Source organism: Mesocricetus auratus, unplaced genomic scaffold (genome assembly GCF_017639785.1).
Source record: "Mesocricetus auratus isolate SY011 unplaced genomic scaffold, BCM_Maur_2.0 Super-Scaffold_100019, whole genome shotgun sequence".
Lineage (NCBI taxonomy): Eukaryota > Metazoa > Chordata > Mammalia > Rodentia > Cricetidae > Mesocricetus > Mesocricetus auratus.
In genome coordinates this window covers 40,364,029-40,383,397 of record NW_024429200.1, presented here as the reverse complement: position 1 = coordinate 40,383,397, position 19,369 = coordinate 40,364,029, and the positions used below count along the sequence as shown (strand labels likewise).

Here is a 19,369-nt window from a genome sequence, read left to right as displayed (position 1 = left end):
CTGGGGAGGCAGAGGCAGGTGAATCTCTTTGAGTTTGAGGCCAGCCTGTCCGGCCTACAGAGCAAGTTCCAGGGAAGTCAAAGTTACACAGAGAAACCCTGTCTTGAATAACCAAGATAAATAAATGAAGAATGACAGTGTAACAATGAACATACAGTTATGTGAAATCTGTATTACCATGGCAATTTTTTATTATTAATAGGATATTCCTTTGGCATTTCTCCTGTATATTAGAACAACCAAAGCTACATGTAAAGTGTAGACTAGTAATTTAGGAACCCAATATTGGTAAAGCAAATATTAAAAGGAAAAAATAATAAAAACTACAGGGAATCTTGGTTAGACTGGAAGTTTTTTAATTCAGAAGAAATGAAGAATAATTCAGACATGTAAAATCTTCTCAGGAATGATTTCCTTCAGCTTTCTGTCTGACTTACAAGGAGTTAATAAAAAAACATTTTTTTCTGAAAAAAGTCATATGCCTCTTTTTAAAACACAGGACTTGCTACAAATACCAGAGAGACTGGCAAATCTACAAAATGACTGCAAATTAAAGTTATGAAATTAAGCAATCAACAGCTACGATGGTATTTTAATTCTCCCATTCTGTTGTGGTGACCATTCCAGATTCATTTTGCATAAAAATTTGTTCAGACAATTTTAAAGTCTCCTGTTTACTTTAGCCATGAAGAAAGATAGTGTGTTCATATTACCTATTTTCAAATTCATATTTAATTGAGTATGGTTATATAAGTAAATTTACAATATTTATTAAAAAACACAGCAGTGACATCTATTGATCTGCATGTTCCATAAAAGCCAAAAGCAAATCTAATGAAAAAAAAATGTCTCAAGTCTCAAATATTGCTATTTAGATAGAGTCATGTGATTAGTATTGGATCTCTGGTTATTGGGTTCCTTCGCTGATGCAATAAGCCCAATCAAACCGAATTAATAAATCCGTATTTAATAAACAGACCAAAGCAAAGCAGAGCAATTTCGGGTGACTCTCTAAAGAGGGAGGGAGTGTACACAGCAAATCTATGGGTCGGGTCTTAAATACCTTGTAGGCGTGGCCTCCATCAGCTCCAGAGGAGGACCTGACCCTTGGCTGGCTTTGTGAGGGGTGGGGTCTGGAATGGGAGGAGTAAGATCAGGTTCCCAGGGGAACATCTGGGCGGGGTTTGGAATGGGGGAGAGTGAGGCTGTGGCAGAGATTTCTGACACCATGATCTGTGTATTTTATATTAGAGAAATAACTTCCAAAGCATTTTTATAACTATGGAAGCCTTGTCATTTCTAACTAGGCTTTCTGACGATAGTAAATGTGGAAACTGATGTCAAGCAAATTAAGCACAATCTACAATTTGGGCGAATTGATGCCTCCTGGAACTGCATGTCCTTCCTTGGGCACCGTGTGTTGTTACTATGCTTAGGGTCTACACAGCCTGACGAGAGTGGAACAGGGCTTCCCTTAACTTCAATGAGGAAACCACACTTCTGACATAAAGGAAAGGGCCCGGCTCCACCGAGGCTATGCTAAGATAGAAAGCGTATTTGACAAATAAGGTATGCCTACTCAAGTGGCCTTGATCAATAATGGTTGCCGGTTAAAGGCATCCCCTGTGAGCAAGGCAGACCTCCCTGGATGAGGAACTATGGTGTACAACTTGAAGAGGAACGCTGGCCAACAGGAACATGACCAGAGCGTGGACACCGTCTTTATAATCCCCAAGGAAAGACACATATATATTTATCTGCAACAGAATGCCATAGCAACTAACTAAATATTTATTGATCTGTAGGGGCGCATGTCCTGGAGGCATTAAATGAAAAAGTTCAGATGGAGGGAGATGAAGAAAGATGCGGTAAATCAGATTGGAGATTACGTGGACAAATGATTTTTCTCTACTAGACTATTAAAAGCTATCCTGAACAAATACAGCATGGTAGATGTGTGACCACCTGACTGCTGGTTTAGAGACCACAGAACTGATTCCTAAGCAAACTGGCTTTCCTAAACCATGCCCTTTTATTTTTCACTTGTGATTTTAGTTTTGTTTAGTTTTTGAAATAGATAAAATGCTAAGTGCATCTTACTGGTTTTAGTTGCCTACATACAGTTAGGTTTTCAATTCAGCAGCTGTTACTCAGCTCTCCATCCTTACCTAGCGCCTTCCTACCTCCTTCTCTCACTTCCTCCCTCCTTCCCCCCTTTCCCTACTCTCTTTCCTCACTATCAAATATCAGCTTAGCAATAGCTGTGTGCCAAACCCTATTCTGAAGACATTAAAATGTTTCCTGTTTAATCCTCATCCAACCAATGGAACAAGTGCTGTTTGTCATGTCTAAAAAAACAAAAACCAATCACACCAATAAAAATTTCCTTATTTTATTTGTCTTCTAAGGAGTCTTTAAAATAGGGATGAAAACAACAATGCGTAAAATGAAATAATTTTCCTGTCTTGAATGGACAGATATATTTAAAAAAAAAAAGACATGGGCAGATTAGAGTAACATTTTAGAAAAAATATCACTTATCTGTTCTGTAAAGAGCAACAGAAGGAAAGAGAATAAAAATGAATGAAATAAAGTCAGGGATGGACCCACCCCAAATTATTTGGATGCCAGAGTAAGCCGGTCCCAGCTGCTATTCTTTACTCTGGCTCTCCTAGGGGAGAGCGGACGGGGGCGTGTCAGCTAACAACCTGCTGCAGGAGCAGCTGGGCTGATTTGTAATGGAGAAAAGAAGTGTGGACAAAGGGCAGTTTTGGTGGCCAGCACCGTGAATGGAGATTTGGAAGGCAGGCTGCGGGTGGCCTCAGGAGGGAGATGCCACAGTGATGTTACCATACACTGCAGTGGTGACAAACCATTCTCGTGGAGCGTATCCAGGAGGCCTTGGCTGGCCAGGGTTTTCCCCGCCTATTACAGAACCAATCCAATAGCATTTCACTATTCCTTACTGACCACTGCGTGAGCATCCAACACTGAAGCAACTCCAAAGGTCTGTTCTAATGATCCAGTGGAAAGAAATTAACAGTAAAAGGCAAAAGAGATGTAGTATTCAAGTACAATGTTTATGTGCTCTGAAATAAAACTGCGTGTAAAAAAATTCTAGCATAGTAGTCATTTTACAGCATCTAATACTATGGAGGATTCGATATCTTTCTAAGAAATTATTCTCTTATTAGCCTAAAGACATTGGTATAGATTTTCCCATTCCATCTTTTCTTTCTTTCTTTCTTTCTTTCTTTCTTTCTTTTCTCCTCTTTTCTTTTTTCTTAACAGGGCTCATTAGTATAGCACTGGCTGTCCGGGAACTTTATAGATTAGGCTAGCCTCAAAGCCAAAGAGATTTGCCTGCCTTTAGCTCCTGAGTTCTGGGATTAAAGGTGTGTGCCACCACACCTGTCTTATTTATTCTTAAGATTTAGATCATTCTTTCTCCAATCCTGAAATATATCTCACTTCAATTTGTAAATACCCATTATGGAGTAAGAAAAAACAAAAACTGGCAAAGAGAAAATCTGTCAAAAGCAATGTCCGGCTCATATCCTTTGCCTTTATCTGAGGAATGTAATAATGGACATAACATTTATTTCTGTTACATGGAATTATAATTAAGTGAAGGATAATATTTTCTTCTTCCTATAGTTCCTTGAATATTGCTATAGAAAATTAAAGCATATTAATGTCATAGTAGCTTAAGCATTCTTCTCTAATGACTTTAAGAAGTTAGTATTGAGATTGATGTTTTACATGGTTGTGAAATCCATTCCAATATTTCCTATCTTCTTTTTTTCTTCTCTCTCTCTCTCTCTCTCTCTCTCTCTCTCTCTCTCTCTCTCTCTCTCTGACTTTTCTCTTCCTGAACATAATAAAAGGGAAATATTTTGAGTCCCCATGTTAGCTAAAATATGCAGTGATACAGATAATTGAATATTCTGATAAGCAAAACTTTTAACATTTGACTGTGAAAATTGCTTGTTTTATTTTCAATTTACATTTTAACTATTACTGGCTCTTCTAAGAATAAACCCTATGATACTTCACATTAATCCAAACCCTAGGCTGACAGTGTGCTCAATGTTTGGTTTTCATCTTAAACAATTTTTGAGTAATTGATCTATACTTATCATACAGTTAGAACTACATAGAGCATACACAGTTACAGTATTGAGTTGAATAATCTTTAACGTTTCTTCATTTTTACTGTTGTTGCTTATGGATTTTGTTGGTTTCCTGAGATGAGAATAGATAGATAGATAGATAGATAGATAGATAGATAGATAGATAGATTTTATGGTACATGTATACGTACTGTGTGTATGTGTGTGTTCTCAATGTACAGCCCTGGTTGTCATGAAAGTTGCTATGTATGTAGACGAGGAAGGATCTTGAACTCACAGATATCCATATGCTTCTGCCTCTGAGTGTGGCATTAAAGGCACCACTCCTTGCCTAAAAATAATTTTTGTCTTGTTTGAATTAAAGAAGGGGGGGGTGTTAGAAGATACTTCGGTCAATAAGGAGCTTGCTGTTCAAGGACGAGAACCTGAGTATAATCACCAGACTTTGCATGTGGAGAGTGGATTAATAATATCTGTGCTGAGGAGATGGGGACAGGAGGATCCTTGCAATCCACTCTAGATATGTGCAAACTCCAGGCAAATGACAGACCCTGTCTCAAAAACACAGGAAGATGGCTCCTGAGCAAACAAAGAAAGGATGACCTCTGGCCTTCCCACACACATGTATGTATTTGCATATGTGCAAGTACGCAAATTCACTCACAGGAGCACACAATTCTCTTCGTGACACCCCAGCACACACACATACACACACAAATGAAATGATTCTATCATCTAGTTATTTCTTTTAAAATCTTTATTCTGGTTTCTAAACCTAAACAATTCTATGCTTATTTATCCTTTATAGGATAGTAAAAATGGATTACTTTTTCTCAATTGTTTATATCCATCATTTTCCATCTGTATTTAAGTATATTGTATTTATCAATTTGATAACAAAATGAAAAAGTAAAATTACAGGTAACAAAATGCTTTCTCAGTTGATATCTACGAATTAAATACAATATTATTTAAAGACATTATTTTATACAATCTTAGAAGATGTTGACTAAGTTCTTAAACGTGGTTAAGAAATGTTACATTAGCCGGGCGTTGGTGGCACGCGCCTTTAATCCCAGTACTCGGGAGGCAGAGGCAGGTGGATCTCTGTGAGTTCGAGACCAGCCTGGTCTACAGAGCGAGTTCCAGGACAGCCTCCAAAGCTACAGAAAAACCCTGTCTCGAAAAAAAACCAAAAAAAAAAAAAAAGAAAAGAAATGTTACATTAGCCAGCCATTAGCTTGTAAGAACAATTTCTTGCCCAAATGGCTAATCTTGCCATGTTGAAAGTAAACTCCCTAACGAGTTTTTTCGATGCCCATCTCAGACGTAATTGGTGCTGCCAGGAGCAGACATTTCTCATTGTCAAGACAAACCCTAAACCATTTTAAATGCCGTTTTCTGAAGGTCTTTGAGAGGTTTGAAGACTGTTTATCTATCTCAAATATATTTCTGTATATCTAGAAAACCTAACTTACCTAACTATAAATTCTATTATAAGTAACTATTTATAGTCTGTATTCCATTATACATTACGTTTTAAAAGATCAGTATAAGCACAATACTTAATCAAGAGGAGAAATATACATATCACAAAATTGACCTTGAATTTGTATCAATACATGAAAAACAATACCCATACCATCATTCCCCTTTTTACCATTAAAAGGAGATTGGTTGTGATCATTAACCAATTATAAACAATCCCATTTAAATGAAAACAAAGATTTATAAACAAGATGGGAATTGGGGCGTCGCTCATTCCAAACTGCTTCCTGCTGGAAGGGGGCGCCGTTCATACCATGGGGATCATGACAAAACTCAGAAACCTGTATAAGTCCATGCTTTCGGGGTCTGTAAGACTGCATCATCTTAGCTGTTTCAATTGTTGGAACATCTGATCCACTGCTTCCGGGGGTCTTGGTTTGTCAAACCACAGAAGCCTGGAAGAAATCCTCAGCTTTTTATGTTCTGTGGAAACATAAATTAAAACTCCTTTCCCAAGTAACATATCCTTATACTTAAATTTTGAGGTCAAGGCATTTTCAAAAGATATAAGTTGAATTAATTTAGCAGCATTTATAATCAAGTGTACTTTAGCAGCTGTTACTTCCTGAGCAATTATAAAACTGAAAAACATAATAGTGTACAGTATCCAGACTCTCTGTGTATTTTCCATCTTTACATGTCTTATTTATTTATCTATTATTACTTTATTTATTTTACTTTTATTTATTTTTCTTTGAGACAGGGTTTCTCTTTGGAAATCCGCCTGCCTCTGCCTCTGGAGTAAATCCTACCGGCGTGTGCCACCACAACGCCGGCTTTTGTATGTATTTACCACTTTGCCGTTTCATTTTCTCTCTCAATCTCACGTATATTTTTAAACACACTGTAAACCTTTAGAGGTTTGTTCATCCAAGTCTGACTTTACTGTAAATCTTTACGTTTTTCTGGCCACGTGTCTTATCTGTAAAACCGCGGCTATTTTAAACTGTCGTTTCCAAGATGGCGGGCATAAGCGTGACTTCAGCTTACCGCCTCAGTCCATGCTGACCTCCAGCAAAAGCTGCCACTTCCAGCTGTACGTACACAACTTTCAATCGTTAGCAGAGTCTCTTAAAAGAACCTTGTTGGTTTTTTTTTTCTTTTTCTTTTTCTTTTTATGCCGAGTCAGAAAGACTCCAGTAAGCGAGCCGCTTGAATCTCGGCTTGTTGCTAGCAAAACAGAGCACACCTGAGGAAAATGCTGCTACCAAAATCTGTGCTTCTCTCTGTTCCTAAAATTCCTTTAAAGCTTTTGTTGTTTTGCGTGGAAATTCAATCCCGCTCCTGACAACCATTTTGTAAAGAGAAGCTTTTTCTTGTGAGGGCAGCCTTCCCGCCAGCTTGGTTCCAGAGCCGCGTCAGTCCCAAATAAACACACAGGAGGCTATATTCATTATGAAGCTGTTGGCCTTGCTTGTTTCTTTCTAACTAGCTCTGACTTAAGTAATTACCCCATAATTGTTAATGCAAGTATGTTTCTTACCGGAGAATAGTTCCAGGCTTCCTACCCCCATGGCGTTACATGTTGACTCCCTGTGTTTCTCCTTCCCAGAGTTCTCCTGGACTCCTAGTCCCTCCTATCTTGGTTCCCTATAGGCTCAACAGTACTTTATTGACAAATGCACAGGACTTCCCCCAACACACACACATGTTCACAAATAAATATACGTAATAAAAGATTTTTTAAATTTCCAAATCTACCTGAATTTTCATTAACTGCATATCATTCATACTAAATCAATGAAAATTCCTCCAATTCACACAGAAATTGAAGGGAAAAATTGAACAAATAATATATGATACTAGTGTGTATAGTAAACGTACAAAGTAGAAAACAGTTAAGTAGACTTCTAGTAGAGTGTATCTCTGAAAGGACCATTAAATAGAGTGGGATTACCATGGCAGAACAGCAGGATGCTAGAAGGTAGAGAAAAGATACAACTAACTGGCTCATGCCTTCTGGCCAACCACCCAGTAGTCATCCAGACTATGATCCAGTTCCCCTTTCCACCAAAACTTTATACTTTCTTAGAGCTTATCTTGACATTTACTACATAAATGGGAGTAGAGTTGGTGTAAGGCTCTCTCTCAGTGTGTGTGTGTGTGTGTGTGTGTGTGTGTGTGTGTGAGAGAGAGAGAGAGAGAGAGAGAGAGAGAGAGAGAGAAGGAGATTGCAGAGGACGGGAAAAACTTGATCCTATTAGAATAACTTTAGGTTCACAGGAAGATTGTGAATTTAATATAGAAGTTTCCCATATGCCTGGCCCCGATTTTCCATTTATTAACAGTTTACCTAACAGTAACATTATCACAAATAATGACCAACACTGATGAGTAATTATTAACTAAAAGTCATACTGTGTTTAGATTTCCTAAGTTTTCACCTGCTAAACCTTTGCTACCCCTCCCCAGATCCTACGTATTTTAGTACAACAGTTTTCCTACTTTCTAAAGACCTAGCTTCATGCTAAGTCTCTAAACACTGACAAAGCTCAACAAATATTCAAAGAATAAGACACTGTTGAATGAGCCCATCTTTTGTGAAAAGCTAAAAACTTCTAAATTCCCAAGGTGGAAGATAAGAGTCAGAGCATAGGGATTAAATAGTGGTGACATCATTCTGTCATTGGTCCAGAGAAAATTCCCTTTGTGAGATGTAGACGTTCTGGAATTTCACAGAATGCTTCTCTGAAACTGACGGAACTTCTGAACTTAATACAGAAATATGTCAAATTTATAACATCAATAATGAGTAAAAAGTATTCATATGCTAAACGTCAATCAATAAGTGAATGAAAATCATATTCAATTAAAACTAATGAGGAAATGGTACCATAGCTTGGCTTCGATGCTGTGTTATCAATACCAACCCTATAATTTGGACAGTAAGATACTGTATTTATCAGTAGCCCTGGATCTAGTTGTCTTTTTTTGACCATAACATGAAAGCCAACTAAACATGTTTTCATTTGAAATTCCATAACTGCAGGCTTTAGAAATGACTTGAATAAGTAATTTTATCTCTACACAATGGGATCACAAAAATACTCCCGACTTCAAGTAGCTTAAAGACAATTCTATAAACTAAGGAACAGTATAGATGTCACAATATCAAGTCATATTTTTAGGTTGTGGTACACTTTTCTGTCTCTTAGGGCAGAATAACTTTATTAGCTCCTTTTTAACCCTGAGGAAAGTGAGTCTCGGAGTTAAGTTACTTACAAGAATCACGAAATAGAAATAGGATACAGTGTGGACTCAAATGTAAAAATTTGAAAATTGTTCATCTGTACATTTTCCACTGTGGCATATTGCTTCCCAAGCAGTTGTTTTTTAAAGAATCTGGAGAAATCAGACACACTGGGAGGTCTCTCAGGAGACAGAAAGACATGTATGCATTTGAGGAATTGGAAGGGGCCTGAGACTGCACGAGGTCCCCAGGAAACTTTCGCTCAGGAAACAAGCAATCAGGAGTAGTAAATAGCTGCAAGCAGTGTCGTGAACACAGTTTTGCTTGGTCTTTTGATCTACAGTATGTTTTGAACTCAGAATTTAAAGCCCGCTCCAGTCCCCTCATTTCCAGGAGAGCATGAGTGAGCATTGCCTGCTGATGGCTAGTCCCTCACTCTTTTATTCTCATTCTCTTTGCTGTTGTTCCATCTGGCTTTGGAGCAATGGCCACCTGAAATCACCAGTGGGATTTATTCCGGACATTTTTATGCCCCCATGGTAACCTATAAATAAAACTCATTTTTTTTATTCTGGCTTTCCCATGCTAAAGTTCAAACCGATGAGAGCACAGAAATCGGCAGGTTTGCACTGACAATAGTCTATCTTTCACCTAACTCAATTTTAGCTACAGATTACATCAGTTAACAGGTTCAGCTCCCCTATACTGCCTGGGCCTCAATCTCATTGTACCTTTGAGCATCAGACACTGGCCTGAAAAAAACAGGGCAGAGAAAGGAGATTAGATTTCTGGTGGTTCAGTTGACTATTCATCTAATACTTCATCATAAGGTGAATCTCAACATATGTTGATTTACCTGATCATTGTAATTTTTTTCTAATTTAACCACCTAGCTTTCTGACCATCAAATTAGACAACAAAAATTAAATGAAGTTTGCAAACCAACTGTGGATGAATGAATACATGCCATTCACTGCAAGCTGTTTGCTTTTCATTGTTGTCCTAAAGTGAGGAAAAGAGTAGGAAAGTGGGGGAAAACTGGGAGAGAGATGGTACGAACGGCACATTGGGAAGCACAGGACCCAAATGACAAAAAAAAAAAAAAAAAAAAAAAAAAAGCCTGTGATTACCCAAGAATGGCACCTGAATGCAAAGTAGTGTTTAAAAAAAAAAAGGATTACACATAGATGGGAAAGAGAGGGATGCCTCCAAAGGACTTCCTGAAGTCCTGCTGTTTCACTCCCCGAAGAGAAAGGAGGTGAATACCCACACAAGGCTGAGCCCTACTTCTAAAGTGTGCTTTCTTGAAGGAGCCATAAACAGAGGCTCAGGATGCCTCAGTTTCCTTGGAACCATTCACATTGCAACCCTCTTCTCCCCCACACATACACACTCCCCTTTGGAAAGCCCAGTGTCCAAGCTGTTCAGTCTTACTCCTATGGCAATGGGTGATTGCTGAAGTCCAGCTAAGAGTAAGTAGTCAATCCTGTCCCAGCCATCCTACCTAGTTTGTTCCAAAAAGGCAGAGCAGAAGGTTCTCTTTCACTTTCAAAGCAAACACCACATGCTGAGCTGATAGCCGCCTACAGGACACTGTTTAGACTAGCCTTGCTCAGTGGGGTCTGGCTTTTGTAATATCAGCTCTATTGTGCTTTACAATGTTGGGTCTACAATTACCTTTGTTAGGTAGGTATTTTTAGGATTTGATCTGTTGCCTCCAAGGTGACGCTGATAAAGTTCCAACTTTCTTTAAATTATTAGCAAAGTAACTCTGCAGCTACTTCTAAATACAAGAGACACCAACCTCCCATACTGTCAGTAGTCAGAACTGATTTCAATGAAAACACTTTTGCTTTCAGTGAAAACCTCTGATAAGCGCTTCCCTTATTTTACATTGGAAGCTTAGAGTTTGCGAATGATTGCTTTTACAATTAAAAAGAAAACCAACACAGACTATACTTCTGGCGCACTGAGTCAACTTTGAAATGCTCCTAAGGGCAAATAAAGTATTAGGCCACATCAATTTCTGTCATCTTCTCTGGTACTCCACAATCTGCAAATTAAACGCTACAGTGCTTTAAAACTGAGAAGACTCATGCTCACAAAACACAAATTACTTGCTCAAACAATGCAACCAGAAGCTAGGTTTAAATTTGGCATGCTTTATCAAAAACTAGGGGGATTGAGGCCATCAAAATAAGAATCTGAGAGTGTTTTGTAATGTCTGGACCTTAAGTATTTGTTCTGTCTACCATTCCTGCACTAAGCCCTGGAGGAGAAAACACTGAAGGCTGAGAATTTAATTATGAAACATAGATGTGAGCATTCATTTTTCAGTTAAAAAAATTCAAGCAGTGGGCCAAGAGTGGTGGTATGCACCTTTTAATCCCAGCACTCAGGAGGCAGAGGCAGGCGGATCTGAGTTTGAGGCCATAATGAGTTCCAGGACAGCTGGGGAAACTAACTCTTATAGAACTACACAGTGAAACCCTGTCTCAAAAAACAAAAACAAGGGGCTGGAGAGCTGGTCTAAAAGGTTGAGAGCACTGGCTGCTCTTCCAGAAGTCTTAAATTCAATTCCCAGCAACCATATAGTAGTGAGATCTGGTTTCCTCTTCTGGCGTGTAGGCATACATGCAGGCAGAACACTACATGCATAATAAGTGAATCTTTAAAAAACAAAATAAAACAAAAAAATTCAAGCAAATCAGTGAATTGCTCTTATATTTTTATGGGCCATTAAAAGGCAGAGCATAATAGATAATAGGTGTAAAGATCATGATCTACACAATAGAATTCTAATAGACAGAGCTGTTTTTGAATAATCAATTGCCTTGATTGCCACAGGCTCATATTATCAATTCTGAAGTGATGTCAGTTTTTTAAATCATTAGTAATAAAGAAGAGGTTTTCTCAACAGCAAAAACTATAACATTTGTTTAACATGTGGCTTTGACATTTTTCCCCAATATAAGTTTAGAATATCTTGCCTAAAAGTGCATTGTCATTTTTATTATGTATACAGAGAACAATACTTGCTTATGTCTAAGCAACATCTAAAGACATTGGCAATTATCTTAAGTTTCAAAGCATGTGCTTTGGAAACCATTATTGAATATAACCAGTCATTTTCTTATATAACTGATTGAGTATTCTGAAGCATCTGGTGTGAGCTAGCCACACTGTGGTACTGGAACTACAAAGGTAATCTAATTCATCACCTTATAAGAGATTATGAGTCATCTCATTTCAGGACTGGTTGGGTTTGACTGTAAATCTCAACGGGCTGGACCACCTTACCACTGTAATGACGTGTCTGAGGGGGTATGCATGCATGCGGAGTGCATTTCTGGATTTCTGCTAACCAAATTCTTCAACTAAACCACAGAACGGTTTAAGATAAAGGAGCCTGTGATGAACCATTTAGATGTCAATAATAAAACAAAGCTGACTCAACAGATTGTTAACAATTTCTCCCAGTAACAACTAATTTAATAGCTTGCTGGTTTATTATGTACACACAGAATTGACGCACGGAATTGAAAAGCAATCTCATTGCAGGAAGAGAAAAAGAAACAGGAAGACCCTTCCATGAAATACCCCTAGGCTAAGTGACAAACACACATGACTAGTGAGACAACAATGTGGCAAAATAAACCTCTAAATGAATAATACTTCATTATGACATCCTAATTTTATTATGCATATTTATTAATCAAGAACAGTCATAGATCACATTTTGCATATACAAAGTTGCCCTCACAAGGATTTTACAAAGGTTGTGCACACATAAATTATCATCTAGTTCCTTTATAAACTCCTTTTATGGCTTTTTCTAACCCTAACCCTCATGATCCTTAACTTCTATATGAAATAGCAGTTTTTCTACTGTGATCTTCAATATTCTTTTAAGACCTGAATGACTCATAGAATGAGAAACTTTTGTATGTAAGATGTACTGATACACTATCCATGTAGTATCCAATCAATATAAGAATATAAGGCCAATAAGTAATGCTCTTACATAGACTTTTCTACACAAAGAATTTTTGTGTGAGCCCAACACTCAACAAAACATATAATTTTTCACATTCTGTTCCATGTTTATTTCTTAGCATGAACTGTTGCTAATAAAGACATCACGTCATTCTCACCAACACTCCCTGGTAGTGTTGCCTGGCATGTAAGTTAATGTTTACTCTTGAGTTCTATTTAACTACTGTGATTATGAATCATACCTTATTACCAGTTTTTATTTATTAACACCCAGAGATGTGTGACTAATATCAATACTGATAATGCATAGTTACTGGCTGGGTAACTTTGAGCTGGGTCACGAAATAGAAGCTTAAATACTGCCTTGTTTTATTTTACTTAATTTTTATTTCCCAGGGATAGAAAATAATCATTGCAGGGTGGTGATGGCACACGCCCTTAATCCCAGCCCTCAGGAGGCAGAGTCAGGCAGATCTCTGTGAGTTTGAGACCAGCCTGGTCTACAAGAGCTAGTTCCAGGACAGCCTCCAAAGCCACAGAGAAACCCTGTCTTGAAAAACCAAGAAAAAAAGAAAGAAAGAAAATAAAAATCAGTCTCCAGGACAGCCATGCAAAGGTTTTGCTAACATTGCATTTTAGTGTCCTGGTTTTATAAATATAAAAAAATTGAGGTGTGAGATATAAATCATTGTAGTAATCAGAGCAAATGTTGGCCTTGAAAAGTTGACAATGAAGATGGACTAATGATCTTCTAAGTTGGCATAACTAAAAGCCAAAAATATGGAAGATGGCCTTTAGAATGAATGGTTTATGAGAATCAACCATAATAGTTTTATATTACTTTAGAACAAATTCTTCCTTGTAGAGCAGCACTGTTTCAACACTTGTCCATGTCTAAGGTCCTACTATTCCCAAGGGTTATTTCCCTTAGAAGATGCTGCCTTCCAAAAAATCAACACTCTAGTTTTTTAAGATATATTCATAATACACACAGTTTCAGATTATAAAGTACATTCACAAGTATTGTAGTGACAGTCGACCCTCTCTAATCCTCAGTGAAATATGCAAGAAGGACACCACAGCAATCAGTTTGTTTCACACTGATGCACAATCTGCCATTCTAAGCAAGAATAGCATGTGGGATGGAGGCTGCTGACACCAAATCCTGAGCTCCCTGAACTATGACAGGCCTGTGTGTGAATAGCTAGAATGCCTAAACGCAGACACACTGCTTAACACTTTTCTAGGGCAAGGTTTATATGTATGAGTATCTCTTCAAAGTTGAAGTCTCCACTGATAATGTCTACATATCTCGATTTAACTGCCTCTTCCCCGAAACATCCTAGGAGAACACTGCTTTGCTGAACCACCACTCTCTGTGTCTCCTGTGGCCATCATTCCTCACAGGGACTTTGAACCCCTATCTTCCAGACTACCTGATTGACTGTCCCTGATTGGATTCTCAGTTGATGGGGCCTTTCTACAGTTACTGTGATTGCTTCTTTGCTAATTTGTTTTTTGTTTCTTCCTTCTCTCAACTCCATTATCAAGAAGGTTATTTTTGTCTTCCCAGTAACCTCATTAATGTAGGATGGTGACAGATAAGGACAGAACAGACACCAACATGGAGCAACTCAGTTCTTCAGGGCTCCTCCTCATTCTTTCCAATTGCTCTTTCTTAAGAAGGATCATAAACAGTTTTTGGTTTTTCTTTTTAAAGAAAATTCTTTGAAAAGAAAGTTTATTAATTTCATCAATACCATCCTCATTAGTGGGAACAAACAACTAAATGCATGTGATGCATGAATACTCTTCAAGTTTAGAATTATTGCCTTATGTAGTCAACCTCAACTCAACTCAAATCTTGACTGAAAATTCTTTTAGAATGAGATAATATCTTGCTACCCATGTTTTCTTTTTTTTCTTTCTTTTTATCTTTTCTTTTTTTTTAATGTGTGTGTATGACCTAGGACTCCCTCTGTTGACTTGACTGGTCTCAAACTCATAGATCTGCCTGCTTCTGCCTCCCAAGTGCTGGGATTAAGGGCGTGCATATCACCTCCCAGCTATGTTTTCATTTGTTAACTAAACTCATTTGTTCTTCTAAAGTTCATCAAAAAGATCCATGTGTTTCCTGAATCGGAGTTGCCTTGTCTTTTCATGTCCTCTACTTGCCTTAAATGGACACATTTTCTGGAAAATAAGATGTGATGAGACAGTAAGAAGAACAAAGGAATGAGCACCTTGCCATCCCAGGTGAAGAATGCTTAGAAACAAACTAGGAGGTGCTCTCTGTGCCATACTTCCTTTTAATTAGTTACCTTCTTCTGGATAGGTCTATTTAGAAGGAAAGGGAAATGAAGACACCGGTGGGTCTCTAGATATATTTTTCTGAACACACTTTTATATATAAATTAACTTAAGCTTTGTGTATGACAGTTTAACGTCCTCCTCCGAAAAGATTCCCCCCCCTTATCTTGGAAGTGGGGGGTATAAGAAAAATGATTGCCCTTCTCCTACCCTCTTCCAACATGACTCAGAATGTGCCAGGAGAATGATGGATGATTACCGCAGGCCACCTCTAGGGAGCTGACAGTGTCACCCTGTGGGGTCAGGCAGCAACATAGAGGTGCTGTGTCTGATACACCATATATCTTATGTTGAAAGACTGAACATCCATTGGTAATTTTAATTGCTTAAATCCTCTTGCTACTGAAAGACCAACATTATTGTCACCATTCAGTGCTCAGAAAATTAACCTGCAATGCACTATTCCTAATGTTTGACTCTTAAAAATCTACTGAATTCCAGAGTGCGGAGAAGCAAAGGGTTCATTTTGTGCTGGTTGAACGGGGTGTCCTTGCTCTGACATTCTTTGCTTTCCCTGTCTCCGAGGCACCTGTGGCACAACAAGCTCTGGAGGCTTCAGGTTGCCTCTCTAGTGTGATCTCATAGCTGTCTTTCCTAACTAAATTGCACAAAGTAAGAACGTTTTACTTGCAGATATCTCTACATCATCTTTGTATACAGCCATCACCATAAAAGTGTCTTTTACAGACTTTGGAGATTCCCCCATGAAGGGCCTCACACTCCCTGGAGAGTGGTGTGGGGATTGGGTTGGGGGATTGCAGGGGAGTTGGTGGGGGGACGGGGAAGAGGGGAGGGAGAGAGAACTGGGATTGACATGTAAACCAAGCTTGTTTATAATTTAATTTTAAAAAGTGTAGTTTAGTCAGTCCAAATAAAAGGTGAAGAAATGCCAAAGAGAAACCCTGTGACAGTTTTCAGTCTAGTACACACAAATGCTTTCAAATCCTCATGACAACATATGACACAGCTCACAAAATCAGTCACAGTCATTTCTCTGATTATGAGAGACATCTTGAAGATGAGCTTGATAAAGATGAGACTGACTATACCATGTAATTTTGGTACACTGACCACATCGTAAGCTTTGCTGTTCAAAATCAAATGAGACAGATTGAAAAACATACTGATACGGAGCTATCAAAAGCCTAGTACTCCTGAGGTATGAAGATTAGTAGAAGGCATAACAGAATAGCAGCATGTCAAAACTGACAGTTGTCCACTTGTCTTCTTTTTTCTCTCCATTTTCATTCAGTTATCCACCACAAAAAAAAAAAGAAAAGAAAACTATGACAGAGTTGAAGCTAGAAGGAAAAGGATCTAGCTAAATCCTCTTCCATGAGTCATGTTTCCTTTTGCCTGAATTCTGTCCTTCTTCATCACCTAATACTCCTCTTCCTTGGCCTGGTTTCTAAGTGTTATGCTACACCTACAGCCAGTTACGCTTGCTCCCTATTTACAGCACACATTATAAACTAGGATCCACATATCATGGAGATTATACAATGTTTTTCTGCCTGAGTTTTGGTCGCCTCACCTAACGGCATGCTTTCCAAGTCCATTCATTTTCCTGATTTTATTTTTTTCATAAAACCCCTGGGGAAAACAGTAGACTTTATATATATATGTGTTCTCTGAAAAAGAAATTAGGAAAAAATAACTAATCCATAATAGTTCTAAGTCAAACTCCACTTATAATTGGCATCCTCAGTTTTCAATATACCATCCCATCAATTTTGTACCTCGATATATTTGGTTATAGCTTCTCATAAAGACTTTGATACCTGTCATAATATAAATCATTCTAAATCAAAAGGTGTTTGCTTAAGCAGGACACTACATTTTAAATACTTCACAGATGTGGTGTTAATGTATTTTTTTAAAATTTGGTACTGATTATATAATGTAACAAGAAAATTATTGAAATTAAGAAGATATCCATAATCTAAGTATTAGAATGAGAAGTTTCTACAGTCACCATTACATCTCCTGTTGCCCAATAAGGAGACAAAAAGATCAATTATGCCATACAAAACTCAGACCTTCTGCTTCCAGCTTCTACCTTGTAATCAGATGTACAGGTTTTGTTCTTTCTAGAGTGAAAGACAATTTAGACGCTTACTCAGTTGAAAAAAATGGCTCTTATGTAATCCTTATTATCACATCTCTTCTTGTCTTCACTGGTGGTGGTAATGAACACTTCATTCCCAATAGTTAATTCCAAATTCCTTTTAAGTCAACAAAATCACTTCCTCTTAAAACAGGTTTTGTTCCTTGTTTGTTTGGTGACAGGAGGATTCGTGATTGATTTTGACTGGTCCTGATGCAAAACTTACCATCTTTTGATCATTTATTTATGAATATGATATAAGACCTAAGTGCAGAATAAAACACTCTGCTAGACCTTCAGTAAAAATACGATTAGTGCACATTTAAAGGAAAAGGTTAGTGTAGACTAATATATAATCACTATAAGTCACTTTACCATGATTGCCAATAAACTGCTTAATTTGTCACACATCAAAATATTCTAATAACCAACACAGTGTGAAGGCCAATGTGTATTAGCTGTTAGTCATTTTAATTACACAGGGATGGTGTCGTTGTTTTCCTCAGGAATTTTTCCTCCTCTCGATCTCATAATAAAGAAAACAAATAAAATACCCAGCAAAAAAACAAAGTGTACCTCCATTTTTAAAGCCTGTCCCATACCCCTCTACAGCTCCCACAATGCACGTGGTGGTATTTCAATACCTACTGTTCATTTAGTGGATTAGCCTTTCCAGCTATTAGCAACTGCGCCCCACCTTCTCAGGTCTGCACAGAGGCGAGTGAACTTCTCAAGAATAAACCTGATATTTCTAGGGCAAAAATAACACCTCCAAGTTGGCATGCGATTTAACACTTTTTCCAGACGAGGTGGGATATGTTAGCGCGAGGTGCTTACGATCCAAGGTGAGTTTTGCAATATGTTTCAGGTTCACTTTTGAGGTCTTGGAAGGAAATGGACCTGTGTTAAGTGACTTTCCATTTGGGCATTTTCCTAACAAAAGGATAAAGAAAGATAACCTACCTTTATGTGACAGGCGTAGTCTGGGGTAGGCGGGGTCCGCGGTGTGACATGGGGTCCAGAGCTCCAGCAGGTGACCCCACAGCAGCAAGGTGAGGATGCGTCCGGCAGCTGCCATGGTGTGTGCTGGCTCTCCCGTGGCCGCAGCAGCCTCACTTAAAGGCAGGACTGAGTTTTACTTAGGACTTCCCTCCAGGGCCAACAGCGGGCGACAGGCTTTGTCACAAGCAGAAGAGGTTGTCATCAGAAAACACCATTCCCAAGTGCCCTTTGCCAGGCAGTACTTGGATCCGCAAAGCCTTTCTGTCCTCGGGACTGGTGGTTTGGAAACGCGGAGCGAGAGGGCTTTGCAAGGAGCGCCTCTTAAGAGCCAGGTCCCGGCTGAAGCTGTCGCCGTCACCCAGCCGCGGGCGATAGGAGGAGGCTGTGGCTGACTTCAGTCTCCCCGCCAGCTATTCATTGAGAAAACAGCCGGGAGCAGACCAGCAGCCTCCCCCAGCTCTTCGCCCAGCCTCCTTCAGCCTCCCAGAAGTCAGCCTCCTGCACTGACTTGCCGAGCAGCCAGTTCCCCTTCGCCTCTCCTCTCGCTAATTAAAAGCAAGAAGAAGTGCCACTTGCGCCAGGAGCGCGGGATCCACCCAGCGGGGATGCCGCCTGTCAGCGCGCTGTTTACAGGAAAGTTCAGGCAGGGTTGAGCCCGCGCGCGTTTCTAGGAAGTGTCTCCAGCCCACGTGCCCCGCTGCATCTCCGCGGCTGTGACGCGCTCGCCGGGCTCGGGAGACAGGTCCTCACCCTGACGGGGCGTGGCCAGGAGAACCTGCATAATACCCCGATTATTTAAGAATGTGAAAGGCTGGGATGTGGCCTCGGGAAGGACTTTTAAAAGCTCCCACACCAAGAGGGATCCCTGAATAAATCCACTCTCTAAATCCTCTGCCACCGCCCAGTAGCCAAATTAATTTGGTCACTCTTGCCACGGGCTCTTGTTCACAATTCAAGCTTTCTTGTTCTGCTTTGGTCTTGCAAATGTTACTTTTGACTCTTTTGAGGAAAGTGTTTTTCAAG

At 39.0% G+C, this 19,369-nt stretch overlaps 1 protein-coding gene across 1 annotated transcript in view; it reads right to left on the bottom strand.

The window, feature by feature from the left end:
- The window catches only part of Sema3e (semaphorin 3E), a gene marked incomplete at its 3' end in the record, with an annotated part of 133,835 nt that extends 114,789 nt beyond the window's left edge, over window positions 1–19,046 (bottom strand). The window contains 1 exon segment of the mRNA XM_040728722.1: window positions 18,308–19,046. Within this exon segment, the coding sequence (XP_040584656.1) occupies window positions 18,308–18,422 (115 nt within the window).
- Window positions 19,047–19,369: the final 323 nt, after the last annotated feature.